The following is a 23,198-nucleotide window of genomic DNA, read 5'->3' on the forward strand; positions in this document are numbered from 1 at the left end:
CCCCACTGCAGTCCCAATGGTGTACTGTTTTAAACTGTATCCTTCCCTGTCTGCTTTCTATGCTATGCTATACAGTGTCTTATATTTTGCATTATTCCAGTTAGATTCAATGCGGATTACATCACAAGAAATTCTCCAATTAGAGCGGAATTGCAATCCTTTCAGGTCTGGATTTGTCATGCTTTAAACCACACAGTTCAAAAGATGACAGTTCAGGCATAGAGACAAAGGGGGAGGATGCAGCTTTAAGCAGTGTGCTGCTAATGGTTGGCTAGTGCAGATGAACTGGGATGAGACAATTAATGAAGGGTTGGAGGAGTATATTGGCATAGAAGAGCAAGTCAGGGTACAGGGAAAGGGAGAATAAATGAACAAGAAGTAGAGGGCATGTGCATTCATGCAGGGCCGCCGAGAGACTGGGCCAGGCCGCCCCTGCACCCGCCACCGGGCCCTCTCTCCACCTCTGGGCCCTCTGCACTGACCTTAAGCGCCTCACCTTCGAAAGCGCAGCAAGCAGCGGAAGACCAGTCCTTCCTTCCGTGTCCCGTCCTCGCGGAAGTTACATCAGGCGAGGGTGGGACACGGAAGGAAGGAGTGGTCTGCCGCTGCTTGCTGCGCTTTTGAAGGTGAGGCGCTTAAGTTCAATGCCAGGGAGTGACGGAGGGTGGGCGGGCCGGACTGTGGCGGCGGCGCTGGGAATTTTGTCCCCCCTGTCCCCCCCTCTCGGCGGCCCTGCATTCATGAATGAACAAATAGTGGGGTACATAGAGAGTAAGTAGATCAGAGGTTGCTTAGGGTATAAGTGAGAGGATTGAGGGAGAAAATAAGAGGGTTGGAGGAGTGTGGAGATTTGAAGGGGGGGTGAAGCATGAGTGAGAGCAGGGATCAATATAGGAAAGAGTGATGTGAAAAGAATCTCCCTTCCTTTCTGATCCTGGATCCCCTCTTCCATTGTTCCTTATTTTCCCCTTCCTCTAAGCCTCCATCCTTCAGCTGAGCTAACCTTCTCCTTTCCCTTTTAGTAGACTAATGGTTAGTGCAGTGAACTTCGATCCTGGGGAACTCAGTTCGATTCCCACTGCAGCTCCTTGTGACTCTGGACAAGTCACTTAACCCTCCATTGCCCCTGGTACAAAATAAGTACCTGAATATATGTAAACTGCTTTGAATGTAGTTGCAAAAACCTCAGAAAGGCGGTATATCAAGTCCCCTTTCCCTCTTCCTTTTCCCAGCATTGATTGCTAAAGTCCCCTCCACTCTCCCAGCAGAGGCAAAATAAAGTAACTAAGCACACAAAAAATGCCATAAAATAAGTTTATTATGAATACATGTTTTGTTGACTGGAAGCAATTTGAGAAATAACATGGACAGAAATGGTCAGACACATTTTTAGATGTATACATACTGCATGAAAGGAATGCCTAAAAAGGGAGAGGAAACTAGGCATAGTAAGTCAAAAGGGTAAGCTGCTAATGTATATATATGTAACATAGTAGATGATGGCAGAAAAAGACATGCACGGTCCATCCAGTCTGCCCAAGAAGATAAACTCATGTGCTACTTTTTGTGTATACCCTACCATGATTTGTACCTGTCCTCTTCAGGGCACACACCGTATAAGTCTGCCCAGCACTATCCCTGCCTCCCAACCACCAGCCCCTTCTCCCACCACCGGCTCTGGCACAGACCATATAAGTCTGCCCACCACCAGCCCCGCCTCGCAACCACCAGCCCCGCCTCCCACCACCAGCTCTGCCACCCAATCTCGGCTAATGTGTGTGTATATATATGTGTGTGTGTAACATTTGTTCTCACTTACTATAAAATTTGCCACGTCATCATGTGTTTTCTCAACTTCAATAATAAGAAAAATATATAATACATAACATGACATATTGCATACACTGAGGACCTTCTTTTTTTCTTTTTCTTTCTTTTTTTTTTTTTTTTTGCACTTCCAGTCACTTTATTTCTCTTTTTTACTTTTGTTTTGCTCTTTTTTTTTTTTTTGTCCATCTCAAAACATTTTTATTTTTGAAAAAAGAAGAAAAGAGCAGAGGCTAACAGTTTAGAGAGAGTAATAACTCACAATCAAAAGAGAATAAATGAGTGATTTAAGTGACTTTGCAGATGATGGCATATAAACCAAAACGTGCTAGATTCCTTAGCCTGGGCTGCCCTGGACCTGATAGACCCATGAGAAACTCAGGATTGGGCAGGAGGTCCAAGGCCTACTGATTCACTAGTGAATTTTTGCTTCTGTTTTGTTTTTAAACGTCTCCCTTCTTGCCAGCGCATGAGTAAGTCCCCCATCCATACGCTGGCAGGAAGGGAGACGTTTTGCTCTTGATGCAGCAAATGGCTATATATTGTTGCAATGGTATGCACTATTTTTTTTTCTGACAGCATACATTTTTTGGTGGCACTGTAAGTTTATGCATAAAGAATAAAAGTTTGGGTTTTTTTTTAGCATGTGTTAGAATGCTATGCACTGAAGTTTAGCACAACATTCTAATGCACCACTTATAGTACATCAAGGCCATAGTTTAAAAGTACTTTTCCTGCCTGATTTTGTAACTAATTTTCAAAATTAGCTTAAAGTATGCACAGCCTGCCTACTTTGCATCTGTTATTTGTGCTGGTGGTGGAGAGACGTGTGGACAATGCCGCACACATACTTTTGAAAATGCCAAGTACATACACAGATTTACTCCCCCAACCCAAACATATCCAAACGAATACCCCTTTTTAAATCAAGTAAAATGTACATGCCATGTAAACAATGAACCTAATTTTAAACTACTCTGTAGAGGGCAGTTTTCAGACCAGCCATTTTACTGAAGTAGATAGCTTTTAGAATTTGCCTACATAAACCACATGTGCTTAGTTATACTGGTGTACATTGACATTAAGTTCTTCTTTATGTAGTGCTAAATTAATAGTTTTGTGCAGTTAGTGTTGAGGATACCATATATGAGTAGTATATTTTGAGCAGTGTAGCTACCTCCCTAAATGTAGTTTAAGATTTTGGACCAATATTCATTATGGAGGTCTTAAGAATATGACCTGTTTGCAGTAGGGCTGTCCTGAATATTCATTGACTCAATTTGGCCCTGAATAAATTCGTATTCGGCCAAATAGTGATTTAAATTCAAATACAAATAATCTGGGTCTCTACTGTGCTAAATCCTACTGAAATAAACACTTGATCTCTGATTTCTTTTATTATTTGTTATGTTAAAGCTCAATGCCCATTATTCTTATTTGGTATCCATATTTGGCCGAATAGTAAAATATGCTATTCGGTACAGCTCTAGTTTGCAGCCCTTGACAATTTAAGTTGGTAGTTCCTACATTTCATTGTCATACCCACTAGTAATCTTTTTCACCAGAAACTTGTTTAATTCTAGTTTGGCACTAACTGTTTTTGATAATATAAAAAGGAAATAGTTGAATGTAGAAGTGTGTATATAGATATATAAATGTTCTATGATAAAGTTTTGTCTACACTGGTAGTCTATCAGTTTTTCTGTGTAGCTAGATATGAGGTTATGTTATAAAAAGATGGTGAATCTACACACCAGACAATTTTTCCAGGACATTTTTGTTCATACAGCTGCCATCAATATAAACATATTCTTATGAAGAATAAAGTAGAACAGTAAGCAAAATGTACAATAGAGTTAGTGTCATAGGCATAGCCTCCAGTTTCCTGCAGCAGCTCAGGGGTTTGTTCTGCAAGAAGAATTAGAAAATACTACTGCAAAGTTTCAGAACTTCTGCAGAACATTTGCATATATTTGCATAGATATCCATATTAAATAATACAAAACTTTATTCTTTAAGAACAAACAGAATGACAAGCCCTCATAATTAGGTGATAACAGCCAGACAGAGCCTACACAAGAAAAGCTTCTCTTAGCAGCATAAATTCTAGAAGCTCTGAGTCTACTGTGCTGTGTGGGACTTCTTAAGTCTTCTACCCTCACAACAGAGACCTCTCTTTTAAGAAAAAACTGTTGAGCCTTGCTAGCACCCCTTGGGATCAGACATTGCCAAATGACCATCTGTAGAAAACAAAGGATTCTGATGTTAAGGATTCTGATGATGTGCGTTGAGAGAGAGTGAACAGATACTAACACTAGATTTTGGAGCACAATATCAGGAGCAGGCAGATATTGGTGGCAGCTGTATCTGCACAGTGCCCCTGAAGAGAGCTCATCATCCTTGACATGTTTCCCAAGACATAAGTCGGCATCGAGTACAGAAGTCAAGAATCACCATCACCAAGATCATAGCTGCTAGCCTGACACAGACCCAGACTTCTCTACTCGAGTATTTTCTATGGTTAGAATGTGATTATGAACCGGCAGTGTTCTCAAAAGAGGAGGGCTCCACTGATTCTTTTTAGACCCATCTGTACCCCAGGAATGGATAAAATCCTCCATCCCCACTTCCCACCCTGAAGAACATTTCCTTCACAGATTTCAGTTAGAGGGGGAACCCAGAGCAAGAATGTTGGACATCTTTCAATTCCTCAAAGGAACGCATGAGTGTTGTTCACAAGATCCTGAGGGATACACAAATGAGAACTTTGACCCCCACCCCCTGCACCCTGTGAACAGGAAAGCAGATTTCATGTGTAGAGTCCAGAAAGATCCTGGGTATGAAGAGAAGTAACTGCTTCTTTACCGTAAACTCTTTGGTGATTGAATCCACTCAGCAGATGCTCAAGATTATTAGCACCCCATCTTGGTGCCCTCAGAAAGGAATGCTTGTATTTTTCTTTTGACCCACTTATGAGAGAGATTTTTCAGAATGCTGTACTTCTTCCCGTATAGCCTTGTACAAGTTTTTAATGAGCCAGTATATGTGAGACACTGTAAGACTGAGTTTAATGTTTCTCTTCTTCAAGTGGAATCTTTCTAACCTAAGTCACTAGTAAAAAGGGGAAAGGAGTGTTGAAAGCACATGATCATGTTAATCTGTGATGCTTTAAGATGGCATTGAGAGCTTCAGTGATGGGATGGTTGTGTACTTCCAGCCTGCATTATTATATGCAAGAAAAGCTCACTGAGGGGAGAGGGGAGGATCTCCTTGGAGAAAGTTGGAGAGGCAAGTTACGCTATCTAAAAGAACACTGTAATAGACTCAGATCTCTCTCCAGAATCATACCCCCCCCCCCCCAAAAAAAAAACAACAAAAAAAACCAACAACAACTTCTAGGACCCTGATGGCGAACCTATGACACACGTGTCATTTTCGCTGACACGTGGCAGATTTCAGCATTTCCTTGATTTGTCCAGGTTTCTCGACAAATCCACCCCGCACTCCCCGACAGAATCCTCCGATGAGCACGCGACCACCTCACCTTCTTAACTCCTCTGCTCTGATGCACGCGCGACGGCGACGCAGGCAGGCTAGAGGCAGCGTCTGTGCTCGTGCGCGTGCCAGCCAGCGCCTACCTGCTCAGCATCAGCTGGTGATAATCCTGCACGCTTCACGCAGGCGCAGCGGCTTACTTCTACTGTCTGCAGCCTGCCGCCTTCTCTTCAGCTGCTGCCATAATAATCGCGAGTCGACGAGAGCACAAGGCTGCAGCGGGACGGTCTGGTCTCTGTCTTCTGACTCTTCTCTTGTGCCCTGCCTGCCCCTTGCTTAGCCGCCGCCATAACAGTGAGGTAAGATTCTTAAGAATGGGCTCTCATGATAAATTGTTTGGTATAAATATAAGTAATATAACAGCAGGTTATGCCATGATAAATATCGCAAAATTATGTTTTTTTTTTTCTCGAAGTGACACACCACCCAAGTTATGCTCGGTTTTTTTGGCGAATTTTGACACACCAAGCTCAAAAGGTTGCCCATCACTGTTCTAGGAGGTATTCTAGTAATATTTATTTATTTATTTTATTTGTTGCATTTGTATCCCACATTTTCCCACCTCTTTGCAGGCTCAATGTGGCTTACAATGCATCATGAATTCTGGAAATATATAAGAAAATATGCATTTAATATAACAGAAGGATTTTGGATAACATGATAATGATAAAACATGATAGTAGTTTAACAAACACATATTGTAAGGCAGTTCTGGATATATGTATAGGAGTTCATATTTGTTGATCTTTGTTGTATGCCTTGTTAAAGAGATGGGTCTTCAGTAGTTTGCGGAAGTTAGTTAGATCATGGATCGTTCTTAAGTTGCGCGATAGCGTGTTCCAGAATTGTGTGCTCAGGTAGGAAAAGGTTGAAGCATGCGTTAGTTTGTATTTTAGACCTTTACAGTTGGGGAAGTGAAGATTGAGGAATGTGCGGGATGATTTTTTAGCATTCCTGGGTGGTAAGTCTATCAGGTCTGACATGTAGGCTGGAGCGTCTCCGTGAATGATTTTGTGAACTAGGGTGCTTATTTTGAAAGTGATGCGTTCTTTAAGTGGGAGCCAGTGTAGCTTTTCTCGCAGGGGTTTAGCACTTTCATATTTTGTTTTACCGAATATGAGTCTTGCTGCTGTGTTCTGAGCTGTCTGAAGTTTTTTAATTATTTGCTCTTTGCAGCCAGCGTAGAGTGCATTGCAGTAATCTAGATGACTGAGTACCAATGATTGTACCAGGTTGTGGAAGACGATCCTTGGGAAGAAAGATCTTACTCTTTTTAATTTCCACATTGATTGGAACATCTTCTTGGTTGTGTTTTTCGCGTGACTCTCCAGTGTTAGGTGTCGATCAATGGTTACTCCAAGAATTTTTAGGGTGTCCGAATATGGCAAAAAAAGACCATACTATTCTCAGAGGATAAGATACTGTTCACTTTTTCATTCCTGACAGCCACAGCATGGCCCTTGCTCTCATCCCAAAGACAGGAGAGCCTAGCATCGACAACCAGCTCCTGAGCCAACCAGAAATGAGATTTTGCCTGGATCTAGATAAATCAAACCAGTATCACAGTCACTGTTAATAGACTAACTACATATATGGGAGGGAGCCTGAGATTTTATGCAAAGTGTTGGCCCATTATAACATTTGACACTTGGGTTCTCAGAATCATGTGGGATGTTTAACAACTAAATGTTTTAGAAATATTCTAAATTGCCCACTGAAAGTATATTGGTCAAACTCTCCACAGCAGGAACAACTTACCAATGAGCTCTCCATCTCAGAGTTCAATGCAGTCTAACCCATTCCGCCAGGGAAGAAGGGTGGGGATTTTATTTCACGTATCTCCTGGTCAAAGAAAACAGGAGAATTCCCAGGACCGGCTAAGGGACTGTGTCGCCCTGAGACAATTTTTGGTTTTGCACCCTCCCATTGCCCCTCTTCCCCCCCCCCCCCCCCCCCCCCGGCCTACCTTTAAAGGTAGTTTTCCCCTCCTGAATATTAACAGCGTTTCACCTAACACTATCCATGTTGGTCCCTGAGTCTTTCCTCTGACATGCCCCTGTGGAAACAGGAAGTTATGGACTGGGGCACAGCGCAGCAGAAGGAAAACAGGGCGCAGAAAAGGTAGACAGGGGAAGGTGGCCTGAGATGGAAAGAGGAAGAGGGTTGCTGGCTTTTCTTTTCTTTTTTTTTTCCCTGCACATGCAATGCTGCCAGATAAGCTCTGGGCCAGCATAACCTCTAGGGCCAGTGACTTCACAGACCAAGCGTTTGGCATCCTGGGCCAGAGCCTCACCTGGTCCTTAGGAAACCATATGCAATTCCAGGGCTGGCATAAACTATGTCGACAGCTGCCTGGTAAAGAATGCATTTCAGAAATGAGCTCAAAGATCATGCAACAAAACCATCTAGGTACCAGAGTCACTAGGGTTCACCATCAAATACTCAAAAGTCCCACTGTGAACCCCTGCATCTTAAAATGTATTAAAAGGTCTCCTCAAATAGTTTCCATTATTAAGAAACATTGGAAAGTTGTTCAAACAAATGATATTTTTCAGAATCAAAAAGTTAATTTTTCATATGCTCGCAACTGTGACTTGCAAGACAAATTAAGTAACTCTTGACGTATGGTCTGATAGACAATTTATAGGGGGACAACATAAAAAATGTGGGCACTGTTCTATTTGTTCTGTGACGATTGATGGGTCCACAATGGATTTACAAAATGGCACTCAAAATATCATCTATGCATTTCTGCGTCCTTGTGGGCTACTGTACATTGGTCATATTACACGGAAACTTAAAACCCGTGTTATTGAACATAGACATTGTGTTACTCACCAGAAGGTTGAAACTCCAATGGTTAAACACTGTCAACAGTTAAATCATCGGTTTGATCAGATGAAATGCATGGTCATTGATAAGGTGAATTTGGGTGGGGGGGGGGGGGATATTAAAAAGATTCTATGGTGTAAAGAACATCATTGGATTTATCATCTTAACACAGTTGAACCGGCAGGATTAACTAGGAATGTGGAATGGAATGTGTATTTTTAAATATCTTCCAACAATGTTACTGGCATTAGTTGGTCGTTTTCCTGTACGACAAGGAATTTCACACCCTCCCCCAGCGGTGACATCAGCAAGTAGGGGGTGCGTGATTGAGCAGTTGGATTTTTTCCATCTGTTTACATTGCCAGCATTTTGATTTTCCCAGCACTTTTGTGCTTATAATGATGGTGTAAAGTTTTTCTCTTCTCTTCCTGAAGCAGCAGTCATACTTACGAAACGAGGCATTCTTATTGAGGAAGATTTGTTCTTCAAAGATATGTGTGTGCCCAATGAAAACCGACAGTGCACTGTGTGTATCGTAGGATGAGCTTGGTGGATTATATTGGAGGAAGTTCCTTGCTGGAGTTTTCATCGGGAACGCTGTGGCTCAGAAAGAAGTGTGTCTTTTCCAGCTGTGTGACTCCATGTGGGGCCGGTTGGAGTCCTTTGGTATTTTTGTATTCTTTCTCCTTTTCATTTTTCATCATTTATCTCTTCTCTGCGCTTTAGACAGCTAGTTCACTGGCATGTGGAGTTCCATTTTGGGCAGGATTTTGCATTTTTGATGTATTTTTACACTTTGTTTTGAGCATAAGATACATGTATATATTTTTGCATAATTTCTCATTTTGTTCATTCTTATAGTTTGGAAGGTGTTTTTTTTGAAGCAGCAATTTTTCTCCCTGTGTAGGGAGTTTTTTGTGCTGATATTTTTCTCCTCCCACTCTATTGTAGTGACCAATGATAATATCTTATTTATGATAGTGGAGATTTGAGGTCATCTTTGTTTAAAGATTCTTTTTAAGGGGTTTTCCTTATGAACATCTGAGAGCTCTGCAAAAGAAAATTTTAAACTACTATATCTTTTTGGGTTTACTTTATTTTTGTAGTTTGCTTTCCCTTATTATTGAATAGATTTACTATAAATTTAGGCTTGCCATTCATTTGCATGATTTATGAGCTTAGTGCTGAAAATCAGTGCTAAGCTCATAACCTCCCCCCCCCAAAAAAAAAAAATCCGCCCCTGTTGCCAACCACTTCTGTGCTCCTAAGTTTAAGAGTTTAGTGAAATTTTGAGTATAAATATAGGCACTCAGCCCTTTTAAATTTTTAAAGAAGCCAGTTTTGACGCATAAAATTAAGTTAAGGAGCATGTGTGTGTTGGCAGCCAAGAAAGCAAATGGAATGCTGGGAATTATTAGGAAAGAGGTAGAAAAAAATATTATAATGCTTCTGTATTGCTCCATGGAGCAGCCTCACCTTGAGTATTGTGTGCAATTATGATCACCATACATCAAAAAAATTGAATTAGAAAAGGTTCAAAGAAGGGCAACCAAAATGATTAAGGAGATGGAACTCCTATCATATGAGGAAAGTCTTGAGAGGTTAGGGCTCTTTAGCTTGGAGAAGAGATGGTTTTTTTGGGGGGGGTATGATAGAGATCTACAAAATCTGAGAGGAATAGTGTAGGTGGATGTGAATTAATCACTCTATTCAAAAGTGATCAATTCACAAAGACGAAGGGACATTCCAAGTGGTTACATGGCAATCCTGCTTTTTAAAAAACAAATAGGAGAAAATATTTTTTCACACGAATAAAGCTCTTGAATTCATTGATGGAGGATGTGGTAAGAATAGTTAGTGTATCTGGGTTTTAAAAAGGTTTGGACAAGTTCCTGGAGGAACTGTCCATAAACGTCTATTAAGGTAGATATGGGGAAAGCTGCTACTTGTCCCTGAAGTCGATAGCATGGAATCTTGCTACTCTTTGGGATTCTGCTAGGTTCTTGTGATCTGGATTGGCCACTGTTGGAAGCAGGATTCTTGGCTAGGTGGACCATTGGTCTGACCCAGTAAGGCTATTCTTTTGTTCTTATCCTTTGAGTATTGGGCTGTTAAGTAATGGGATATTGTCCAAGTCACCAAACCTTTGAGAAATGACTCCCTGTCTGTAATGGTTGAACCAATACAATCTAGCAAAAAGTGTTCCTTTCCAAACTCCTTGAGTTCAAATTTTCCTAAATGCGAACATGGATAAACTGAACTGGGGATCTCAAGGCCTGTAGTCTGCTCATGAATAAGTACATCAGATACCCTTTCTGGAGCTAAGGGCAATTTAGAATGCTCCAAAGGCTTTCAGAAATCAGTTAGCTATCAAAGTTACTCTTGTTCAATCAGTCAAATAGCCATATATTATATGGGGAATGGGAATAGAACTTAATATACCACCTTTCTGTTTACATAGTATATACAGGTACTTATTTGTTAAGTGATTAGGTTAAGTGATTTGCCCAGAGCCACAAGGTGCTACAGTGGGAATCAAACCCAGTTCCCCAGGATCAAAGTCCACTGCACTAACCACTAGGCTGTCAACAACCAGGGAGGAATAAGTTTGTACCTCCCTTGTTGGTACCCTCTCAAAATATGGATTTGAGCCATGTTGGGGTATGACCCTCAGAGCCACTTAACTGTTAGGAAATAATATATCCTGGCAGTCAAACTTAGTCAAGTTTTGTGGTCACACAAGTGCTCCCTGACTCAGGAGTAGTGGAAATGATTTTCACAAGTTAGAAACACCCATGATAGATATGTTTGCCTCTCCATAAATCAGGAAAATTCCTCAGTTCTGTTTCAAGGCTCTTGACATACTAGCCTCATATGTCTTCCCCATAAATGATTGGGAGAGGAGGAGGTCTGTTGTACATATATCTTCCAATTCAACTTGAAGCGAAGACTCTCTTGAAACTCCTAAGAGAGTACAACATAACTATGTTACTTATAGTTCTATTTTGACCAGTTCAAGTCTGGTTTCCCTCCTTCATGATCTATCCATATGGAGACTAGTCAAACTAGCGAATTCTCCAGTACGGATCACGCAGGGGACTTGGTTGCCTCCCAATTTAAAGTTCTTGCCCTCACAGTTTAGATGTTGAGAAGGTTGCTTTGGTTGCCCTGAGCTTGGCAGATGACATACAAGTCCTTTATGGCTTCTAGATGGTCTTATGGTTTCAAGTGGAGGAGATTTTTGATGGTATTCACTTTAACGAACAAACTTAGTGAGCCACAGGCCTTCATAACTGATGCACTCTATACTAATATTTTCAGAGATAAGATACTGTAGGTTTTTGTGCACCTATCCAAAGTTGGACTTTATATTCTGCTGTCCACAGAGAATACCTTCTACAGGCATATTAGTTTTTTGTTTTTAATTTTTGGGGGTGGTTTTCTTGTTTGTTTTGTTTTAAACATTTTCTGATTTTTTTTTGTCTCGGTAATAATTTTATTCTTTTATCTTTTTGTAGGTGTGGAGATAAAAGGATCACAGTGGTTGATTCTGAGAAGGAAAGGGGGTCAAGTTGGGGAAGGAAGAGGAACAACAGAAGGAACATAGATGGTGGGGATGGGTGAGGAGAGAGAGAAGAAAGGACCAGTGTACCGGGGAGGGGAGGAGAACTGATCAAAGTGTGAAAGGGTCCTTTCTGTCACTGCCTCTTTGTACTCGGTGCTGATCATTCTGTCATACACACACAGAGCTTTGCCTATTATATCTTGTCTTTTCTGGTTTCCAGCCTCTCCATCACCTCCCTGATTGGTCAAGAGGAGGAGAGCAGTAAGGTATCAGACTGCATCATTGTCCTCTACCACCCAGAATCTGACTTATTGGACAGACTGGATGGGCCGTACAGGTCTTTATTTGCCATTATCTACTAAGTTACTATATTACACAATTCAACCCATGAGTCAGGTTTCAGTTGGCAGAGGATGAGGACACTGCTTGAGGTACTGTTGCTTTCCTGCTTCCTGGCACATCAGCATGCCCAAGGTTTGTTTTTCAAAAGAATTGGCAACTTGAGGTGCATGCCCATGCACCCCTCTCCAGTTAAGCAGTAGCTCCAAGATCACCTCTGTACTATGATGATTACACAGGGGAGAATATCATAGTTAAAAGGAAAGGCCTCATTTTCTGACCCTTACGACTATATTGCAGGAGCTGGAGTGGAGGAGTAGACCGATGGTTAGTGCAGTGGCCTGAGAACCAGGGGAACCAGATTTGATTCCCACTGCAGCTCTTTGTGACTCTAGGCAAGTCACTTTGATCCTCCATTACCCCAGGTACAAAATAAGTGCCTGTATATAATATGTAAACCGCTTTGATTGTAACCACAGAAAAGCAGTATATCATAACCCATCCCCTTTCCCTTTCAATGTGGAGGACAGTTTACTGTTGCAGGTGGGTTTGGGCTGAGAGAATCCTCACTAGATACTGAAGGTAGATGAGGCTTTTAGAATATGTATGCAATAATGCTTTGGGAAAAATCCTATATACCATTTTTTCAGATTTGTAAATAAACATTATGACCTTGTTCTCTGAGTTATTTGTTTTCTGTTCTGCTAGAGAAGCATACTAAGAAAACAAGCAAATTGTTTCCCCAGTTTTGTCTGTCAGTTACCAGCTACCTATATCTTGGTTGACTTGCAAAATATTTAACATACTTAACATATTCTACTGTTTTTACTACTATTCATTTTCTTTTGTCCAGCAGTTTTCCTCAGTTGCCCTCTGTTGGGCCACAGCACCATGGCCCCAGTGATCAATTCCCCACTCTTCTCTGAAACACGCCGGAACAGTGCAGGGAATTAACTCCCCAATGATCAATACTAATAACTTGCAAATTTAACTGTGTTATTAGTGTTGATCATCTTGGGAAAGAGTGAGAGGATTATGCCTGTGCATGCGCTCAGGCATAATCCTCCCGCACTTGTTTGACAGGTCCAGGCTGTCAAAAGTGCAGACTTGTAAACACAGGAATTGGATGTCTGTGGGACCCCCCCCATCCAAAGGCAAGTCTCTGGTAGCCTAGTGACCCCCCTCTCTAGATAGCAACCTTATATGGTAGGGAAGCCCTGCCCAGCGCATCCCAGGATGCACTGGGCAAAGCGCTAGCATTTTGGAGGCTACTCCCTCTTCCATCACTACTACAAGATGTGAGGGGTGAGGGACTGCTAGGCCACCGTGGGGGGTGGGGGTACGTAGCCTACTGGGCCCTCAAGGAGTTACTTTTTGTGTCAGAAGGGGTTGGGGGCCTAGAGGTCTACCGGACCTCCAGCTCCCCTGTGCCCTCGTGCCTGGGGTGGGTTGGGTCCAGCCCCCAGTGTCACTGTCCTGGGGTGGCACTAGGCCAAAAGGACCTCAACCATTGGGGGGTTCGTGGGTCCATGGGACGCCCCAGGACTGACAGCAGCCTGGGCTGACAGTGACAGACCAAGCTGCCTGGCATGGAGGGGGGGGGGGGGGGGAAGAGCCTTAACTGTAACGGCATTGGGTTAAGGCACTATTCGGCCCGTAAGATCAGATCGTAGTGTTCTGATCATATGAGCGGAATACTGGGAGCTGCATTTAAAAATAATTTAAATGAGCTCTGCGGTATTCCCTGTGCGCTTGCGCCAGACACTCTAATTATTGGCGCTGTGTAAATGCGGGCGCTAGTCTGGCGCTAGAGGCCCCTAGTGCCTGCATTTACTTTTGATCATGAGGTCACATGAGCCTTCATTCACAGCTGCCCATGATCCCTCCCTCCCCCGTATTTTTAATCCTTTACACATAGCATCTAACTTAGTCATCCTGCTACAGTCCTTTGAAAACTGCATTTTGAATCTTCTGATTGGGTATTAACATTGTGCAATGGATCTTTTTTAGCAAATAATACACTTTCAAGATTTTTAAGAAACATTGCTTATAAAGAACCACGTTTTTATTGCTTAACTGTTTGAGTATTTTGATCAAATGGGGAGTTAGGGTATATTTTTACTTTAATTCTGTTCTACAAATCTTTGCAACCCAAATTATAAATACTAATTCATTTTAAATGCTTAAGTTTTCAGAATTGCTCTCTCCATGATACTACAGTTAGGTATTTTTCCTGTTTTGTAGCTAGAAGAAAAGGCTCGACAAGAAGCAGAAGCAAGAGAGAGAGAGGAACATCAGCTGCTACAGAGACAAAGAGAAGAGGAGGAAGAGCGACTAAAACAGGAGTTGCAACGACTTCAGGAGCTAAGAGCTCTGAAGAAAAAGAAAAGAGAGCGAGCAAATAAAGACTCTCATAAGACATGCCCAATTTCCCATAACTTTCAACTAGTGAGAGAACCTATGCCAAACACCCCAGAAAACATTCAAAATGGCACACTAGGACAGTCAATCAAAGTAGACACCACTTCACTGTCTAGGCAGGCTATTAACATGGAACAGAGGCCTGTAACGGAGGTTATCAGTGAGGTGATTACCTCAACAAGCACTAGAGACTCAAAGCAACCTTCCCAGAAAGAGATGAAGCTTAAACAGCAAGAGCAACTTTCTCTTCTTTTTGACATAATGCATCATAAGGAAAGTAATGACAAGCAAAAACTGAAACAGAATAACAAACCCAACTCAGAACAAATAAAAAAACCTATGGAATCCTGTAGAATGGCTGAGGTTCAGCCTAGAATCAAAAACCAAATCGAATCAAAAGTTAAAGGGGTAGAGCTCATGCCTGTGGCAGAGCAGAAAAAGGAAGAGAAAAAAGTCAATAGTAACAATAAAAAACAGCTGAATCATGTCAAGGAAGAGAAAATTCCCATAGCAAATGAATTCTCTTCTCCTGGGGAACAGCAGAACAGCAAATTGATACTAGCAGATTCACCTCAACCTAGAGGAAAGACCAAGAAAAATAAGAAAAAGAAAGATAAAGTTAACAATTCCATTGGTAAGTGGGAAAAAAAAACTTACAATTGAACTGGAATTTTTTTTAGTTCATGCATTTTTCAGGATAAATTACATTCAAATAGCATGTATTTTCCTGTATCCAGAGGGTGTTTAGTACATTTGCTGAAGTGCTCTGCTATGAATGGTGCTTGTCTTCCTTGTGTGTGTATAGTATTATTACTTTCCATCAAACCTTTTAATATCAGAATTTTCATAGTATGGCATAATTCCATTGCATTTGAGACTGATAGTATAGAGTTCTAATAACCATACTGGTCTTGGAATAAACTAGATATATCGTAGGTTACGATGCAAAGACAACGTGCTGTGTGAGCTTTTGAGACCACATAGCTCCTTGATGGACATGTGATGAAGTGTCAGATTCCAGCCTGATTCCTTGAGCATAGAAACAGTCATTTGCTGCCACCTGTGAAACCAAGTGTAATTCTTGGTATTTGGGGGTTCAGAACCAGCCTAGAGCAGGCAGTAAAAAGAGCTAAAGACAAATCCAGGTTAATTCCTGATCAGAATATGAGCAGACTAGGCAAATCACTCAGTTTGCAAAAGTAGAGCCTACCTGTGTTTTAACACAAAAATAAGTCATAGTTCCAAGTACTGAGCCAAGTAGTCTTCAAGTACAACTTCCTGGATTGAAGCAAATGCTTTTTTATTTTTTTTTAACTGAAGACTATTCTGGTTCCTTGGAAGGATGGCATGTGGTTATTTAACTTTAGTTGACCCTGGAATACAGGCTTATTTCTTTGCTGAAGGTGTAGCCTAGCAGCTAGAGTGGGGGTTCAGAATTCAGTCCCTGGACACACCTAGCAAGAGTGGAGGAGTGGCCTAGTAGTTAGGGTGGTGGACTTTGGTCCTGAGGAACTGCGTTCGATTCCCACTTCAGGCACAGGCAGCTCCTTGTGACTCTGGGCAAGTCACTTAACCCTCCATTGCCCCATGTAAGCCGCATTGAACCTGCCATGAGTGGGAAAAGTGCGGGGTACAATTGTAACAAAAAAAAAAGTCACTTTTGAAGTGAGCGCGAGCTTAATATTGTATTACATAAAAAGGAATATATCTTTGCAAGTTGGCAGATGCACTGAATTTGTCTGTATAAGTCTCCTTATCATTCGTGTGACCCCTGACGCAGGTGCGGAGGCACCGAAACACAGCCCGTGTTGGGTCTTCCTTCAATCAAATTTGGATTATTAAAGGTTTTAACATAAGCACCGTTTCCGTTGTGTTTTTAAAGGCCCTTTGTGCTGTTTTTTTTGCTTAGACTTTGTTTTGTGCTTTGTTCCCTCTCTTTGTTACACTTTAACATAATCCACAGCATACATTTATTTTAAAACCTATATATTTGCGCCTAGAAAATACAAGTTTATGTAGACGTGATTCAGGTTGTTTTATTTCTAGTACAAAATTGCTGAAATTAATCTGAATTCTTTTGCATCAATTCATTTTTTTAAAGATGATGTGTTTCTGCCCAAAGACATAGACCTAGACAGTGTGGAAATGGATGAAACAGAACGTGAAGTGGAATACTTTAAAAGGTAAGCAAAACTGATTTAAGTGTCCTATAAACACCTCCCAAGTTTAAGGCCTCTTTTACAAAGCCGCGCTAGTGATAATCGGGGCAGCAAATGAGAGGAAGCCCATTCCTATGGTCTTCCTCTCATTTGCAGAATGAGAATCGCTAGCGTGGTTTAAAAAATAAAAAAAACCTTAGTGTTTTTTAAAAAAACCTACCATGGGGTGGCTCAGTTACATATAGTGGGTAATGAGAGGTGATTATCCTCTAGAATATGGAGAGATCAGGAGTGACCTTTGGGCTTTCCTACTTCAGGCCAGCATTTGAATTTCTCTGCTTTGTTGCCTTTGTGGCCTTTGGCCTTGAGCATAAAAAAACAATTTGTGCTGCTGGGTGCTGATTGATCTTGACTGATATGAAGAGTACCACAGAAAATGGTGGTTGTTAACTTTTGCTTTCAAGAGACCTGCAGTTTATTTGTGATAGCACGAGTTCGGTTAGTGACAACCCTCCAGACTTACTAAGGATAACAAAATGTCAATTAAAATAGTATTTTGTTTTATATTTTACCTTCCAATTGTCCTTAATAAACTTGATAACAGTTCTAGTCTATAGATATACTACAGAATAATTTAAAACAAAGCATTGTCTCTTTCTGCTGATGTTCAAATGACAATAAAGCTTTCTATTAAAAGCAAAAAATCACGTCTCATTAATAGATTACTGTGTTTGTGGATGGATTGTTTTAAAGCTCTGTGAGAGCACCAGCGGATGTCCTGCCCAATAAATTTCTGAATTGAATAGTATGTCTTTCCCCCTCCTGCCCAAAACCTCATTTTATTGTACATGCTGTTGAATGTAGTGGTTGCATTTTAAATATTCCGCTGCCTTCTGCTTGAGAATTTTTCCTTGTATTTTTTTAAAGCTAGAAGCCCTATTTTGGTGTAAAATGTGTATAAAAAAAATAATTGCAACTATTTCATGAGCTGCCATTTTACAAAACATGTTGCTTTTTCAGACTACAGTTCTCCTGCTGGATATCAGTATAACACTGGTGCTGCACTAATAGATATCCTGAAACACGTTGCCTTAAAAAGCCAGTCAGCAGCTTAACCAGTGAGACTTGTGGAAAATAAGTAACATATATGTGTCTAGGGGTAAATACACACCTGTCACTTATGCAGTCTTACCTGCTGGCAAAAAGAACTGCATGTAAGATATTCTGTAAATATGATAATGTTATTGTAGCATGGCAACATAATGACAGCATGAAGCAAATTCCTAGCACTAGTTATGTTAGAAAACCCTATCTTATCACCCCTGATAAAGTTTCCAATAAAATAAAAACAAGGAGCCCTTTTACTAAGTTGCGTTGGGTGGTAACATATGCCTGACGCAGTTTACAATGGTGTACTGTGGGATGTGCTCAAGCACCGTTGCAGTAAGAGCCAAATAGGCACATGCTAACTTGCAAAAAAAAAATTTTTTTTTGAGGGGGCGTGTGTCGGGGGGGAAGCAGAGAGTGGGCATTCCTGCTCTAATCAGCTCAGCTACATTACCGGGCACTAACTGATTAGCACAGGAATAGTGCATGAGCCCTTCCTGCCTACAAAATGAGAAGAGGTAAGTGTGAATGTGCTAACTTTTTTTTATTGGCCACATGCTAACTGCAACATAAGCGCATGGCCATTAATACAAAAAATAGAAAAAGGCCATTTTTACTGCTGCAGAAAAAATGGCCTTAGTGCATGGGAAAAACCTGCACAGGGGCACACTAAGGCCACTTTTTACTACAACTTAATAAAAGGACCCCCAAAGTACCAAATAAACTGTCCCAGACTGACAAGAAAATTTCGTAACTAATCCCGATACTAGATGAATTATAACAGTCTTATGACCACCTGTGGCAGATGAAGCCACCACAGGAAAGCTTCCGCACAGAGTAGCTGACCAAATGAGTCCTGTTCCTGGGAAACAGCAGCTGTTCCTTGGCGAGGCAGTTTGTTCTTCCAGGGCCTGCTCAATGTCCGATGAGCAATGTGTGTGAACCCTGGAACAGGACCACAAAAACAACGGATAATCAGGAAAATGTAATGTCTAGGGAAGTTTGTGTATCACAGGTGTGCTGCCAAGGATGGAAGCTTAGATATAATGTCCTGGACAAATACCTCTGGGGTTAATAATGGTAGAGTGCCAGAACAGCAAAATGCTTAAAGAGTGGCAAAAGTGCAAAGTCTTTGTCTCTGCAAAGCAATTCGTAAGTTTCAGGTGTCAGAGCTGTATGCCCAAACACCTGAATAGTGTTCGTGTGTTTGTGATTGATTACATTGGAGCTCATCGATGCTGGCAGGACCAATCAGGCAGGCACTCCCATGTAGGTGTTTGACTTACAGTGTCTGTGAAACACTATGACAGCATTCAGCTAAGACATGCAGTGTGTTATCTCCCACTTCTAGCTCTTCATAGATAAAGGCTAGCTTCAGGGTGGAACTCTTATGCTGGTTGAGCCAGTGCACCAGGGGCGTATCTGAGGTTCGGCGATAGGGAGGGGCAGGGGCTAGAGTGAGGGGGCACATTATAGCCCCCCCCCGGCCGCCGCCGCCCCCCCTACCGCCGTTAACCCTCCCTCCCTCCCCCGCCTACCGCCGTCACCTACCCCCGAGGTCTGCTTCCTCCTGCCGGCTTTTTAAAATATTGCTTCAGCTGGCGGGGGACCCCAACCCCCCGCCAGCCCAGCCGCGGTCTTCTTTAACTTCTTCATCCTCGTTGTGCTGTGAAAGCTGCATGCATCCTTAGTTCCAGTTGGACAGAGTCTGACGTCGCAGCACGTTGTAACATCAACGTACTGCGACATCAGACTCCGTCCAACTGGAACTAAGGATGCATGCAGCTTTCACAGCACGACGAGGTTGAAGAAGTTAAAGAAGACCACGGTGGGGGGTTGGGGTCCCCCACCAGCTGAAGCAATATTTTAAAAAGCCGGCAGGAGGAAGCGGACCTTGGGGATAGGTGACAGCGGTAGGCAGGGGAGGGAGGGAGGGTTAACGGCGGTAGGGGGGTCCGGGGCGAAATCTGCGGGGGCCCAGGCCCCTGTGGCCCCACGCAGATACGCCCCTGCAGTGCACAGTTGGGGAATAAACACGTTGTCCCTGATCTTTCAGAGAGAGCCTAAATGGCGGAAGCTGCAGTGTTACAAGTCCATGGTGCTCTACAGCAGTATTCATGTTTGATTTAATTTAGTTTGGTTTTGTCCTCATATGCCCACAAAATAACTGCCCAGACTGTGCCCTACAAACTGGCCTATTAAGAACACACAGGATGTATCTGAGCTATGACTCCCTCAGATCGTTTAGGGGTAATATAATTAGGTTTTATGCATGTATTGTAATCAGTAGAGTAGTAGAGGGTATCATGGAGACTTGTCACCAATTAAAAATGGTGCATTAACCAAAAATCAATGCAGACTTTCACTTTCCTTCCTCATGCCTACAGAATTGTAAAGATAATATTGACATTGGGGGTGGGGGGTTCTCTCTCAATGCTTTCTGTTTTTACTTTAAGCATATTGGAAGTGGATTATCTGGGAAATAAGAAGATAGAAAAGCATTTATTCCAATAGGGTACACTGACATTTTGTACATTCTCAATTTTTGAGAGGGGTTATTTGTATATTCATTGTTTTCTCTTTCTCCACAGATTCTGCTTGGACTCTGCCAGACAAACTAGGCAGAGACTTTCCATTAACTGGTCCAACTTTAGCTTAAAGAAAACCTCCTTTGCTGCACACTGAAATGGCATAACTTGGGGAGGGAACCCTGCAGGAACAAATAAATTTCAACTCCTCTGATTTCTGTCCTGCGTGCTGAGAGCTTATCTGGCCTTGAGCCAGTGTTGCCTTGCCTTGTCCCCAGTGCTAGGAGGATCTGCACTGAACCCTTCAGCCTGATGATTCTTGCAATTAAATTGCCACTTTCTACCTGAATTTGTTAGCTTGTGTGCTTGTAGTCTGTGAGTGAGACTTTGATTGTAGCTGTATGCTGCTGGAGTTGGAACAATAGATTTTTTTCCAGTTCCTTCCAATTGCCTTGGCCTCAGGTACTCTAAACTGCGTCATAGGCTTGGGTGGAGGCCAGAAAACTAGACTGTATCATTGAAAGTGGCTCATGTCACTTCTTCAATTCACTGTTTTTTGTTTTGTTTTTTTTAATCCTGACTGCTGACAAAGGAAAAGACTTGGTCAGTTGTGTTTCATCTGCGCCAGAATACTCCAAACATGTCTTCATGGAAACGAGGCTTATTTTGGACAACATTTCTTCAGTTTTTTTTCATGATCTACTGTTTAAAAGTGTACAAGTTACGCTATTTGTATTTTGATTTTATTTTCCTGACTTGTAGCCAGCTTGTGTAAGAATATTTGCAGAATGAATTTAAAGAAGAAAAAGAACATTACTCACACTATCAACCTGTTATAGAGTGTATAATTGTATTAACACTGAAGCCTAACTGGCTACTTTTTTAACATATTGTTAAGTAATATTAAATCATGTCTTTCTTTTTGAAAGATGGAATACATTAGTATGGCAGAAAGCTTGTGTCTTTATTTCTTTTCTTTTTTTCTCTTCCTTCCCTAATTGTTAACTGTGACTTTTAACAAACCTTTACTTTATATACATTTTTTCCATTGTTTAAAGTTGGACGTTGTGCTACAGCCATCATCTCAGCACTGCTGTGAGGTATTATATCACGTTACAGCCTTGATAAAAGGGAAAAAAAATTAAATGAACTATTGAACACCCTTGCGATGGCACTCATTGTGCTTTCCCTGCTTTCCCTCTTATGGCTGTTGTTGGATCTCCCAGTCCTCTCACCAGTCTCTCATCAGAATAGCCTACAAAGCAGCAGATCTCTGACAGACCTGGCCTAGGTCAACCAACAACAGATAAGGTATACCTTGGGAGAAAATTACCAGTAACCTGTTTGTCCTCTAAAGGAAGCATAACTGTATATAATAGCTATATCCACTAGTAGCCAAATAATTTAACTTACTTTTGTCTGCTCTGTTTAAAATGCTGCTGAAAACAAAATTGTACATGTAAAGAGTAGCTTTTGTTTTTTAATGTTTTTTTTAAACTGAAAATTAACTTTTTAGTTTAAGGAAATGTTGCATTCAAAATAAGATAAATTGTTCCCTTTTAACTTTTCAGTGTAATACTTGAATAACGGAGGCATTTGTGAATATAGATTTTATTTAAGATGTATTTAACTCTTTCTCCGAGGACAAGCAGGACATTAATTTTCACAAGTGGGTAAAGCGGCGCTGCATTGCCCAGTCTGTGCTTTATGACAAGCCCTAAGAGCTTTTGTGGAACTCAAGACACGCTCCACCGCGCATGTGTGGGTGCCTTCCCACCCGCAGCACGTGCATAGCTACTGCAGTTTTTTTGTTTCTTTTTGTTTTTACTGCGGTGAGAAGATTTTGTTTGTAACTTCTCTTCACGCGTGGTCTGAAGAGCTTCATTTTTGGTACCTTTTAGCATTTTTTCAGCAGTGTTTCACTGTGCCTTATGGGGCTTTTGTTTTCTGTTCTCTTCCCATACCTTTTTAGTTTATAAGTGCATAAGTATTGCCATACTGGGAAAGACCAAAGGTCCATCAAGCCCAGCATCCTGTTTCCAACAGTGGCCAATCCAGGTCACAAATACCTGGCAAGATCCCAAAAAAGTACAAAACATTTTATACTGCTTATCCCAGAAATAGTGGATTTTCCCCAAGTCCATTTAATAACGGTCTATGGACTTTTCCTTTAGAAAGCCGTCCAAACCTTTTTTAAACTCCGCTAAGCTAACAGCCTTTACCACATTCTCTGGCAACAAATTCCAGAGTTTAAGTACACATTGAGTGAAGAAACATTTTCTCCGATTCGTTTTAAATTTACTACATTGTAGCTTTATCGCATGCCCCCTAGTCCCAGTATTTTGGGAAAGCATAAAGAGACACTTCACATCTACCCGTTCAACTCCATTCATTATTTTATAGACTTCTATCATATCTCCCCTCAGCCGCCTTTTCTCCAAGCTGAAGTGACCTTAGCCGCTTTAGCCTTTCCTCACAGGGAAGTCGTCCCATCCCCTTTATCATTTTCGTTGCCCTCCTCTGCACCTTTTCCAATTCCACTATATCTTTTTTGAGATGTGGCGACCAGAATTAAACACAGTATTCGAGGTACGGTCGCACCATGGAGCGATACAAGGGCATTATAACATCCTCATTTTTGTTTTCCATTCCTTTCCTAATAATACCTAACATTCTATTTGCTTTCTTAGCCGCAGCAGCACACTGAGCAGAAGGTTTCAACATATCATCAACAACGACACCTAGATCCCTTTCTTGGTCCGTGACTTCTAACGTGGAACCTTGCATGACGTAGCTATAATTTGGGTTCCTCTTTCCCACATTAATCACTTTGCACTTGCTCACATTAAACGTCATCTGCCATTT

At 41.6% G+C, this 23,198-nt stretch overlaps 1 protein-coding gene across 3 annotated transcripts in view; it reads left to right on the top strand.

The window, feature by feature from the left end:
- Positions 1 to 21,276, top strand: part of FAM193A (family with sequence similarity 193 member A) — a 328,734-nt gene extending 307,458 nt beyond the window's left edge. For all 3 annotated transcript variants that reach the window (XM_030191118.1, XM_030191119.1, XM_030191120.1), the window contains 3 exons: positions 14,363 to 15,173; positions 16,641 to 16,722; positions 20,397 to 21,276. In XM_030191118.1, the coding sequence (XP_030046978.1) occupies positions 14,363 to 15,173; positions 16,641 to 16,722; positions 20,397 to 20,490 (987 nt within the window). In that variant the 3' untranslated portion in view covers positions 20,491 to 21,276. The remainder of the gene's footprint in view (positions 1 to 14,362; positions 15,174 to 16,640; positions 16,723 to 20,396) is intronic.
- Positions 21,277 to 23,198: the final 1,922 nt, after the last annotated feature.

This window comes from Microcaecilia unicolor, chromosome 2 (assembly GCF_901765095.1).
Source record: "Microcaecilia unicolor chromosome 2, aMicUni1.1, whole genome shotgun sequence".
Lineage (NCBI taxonomy): Eukaryota > Metazoa > Chordata > Amphibia > Gymnophiona > Siphonopidae > Microcaecilia > Microcaecilia unicolor.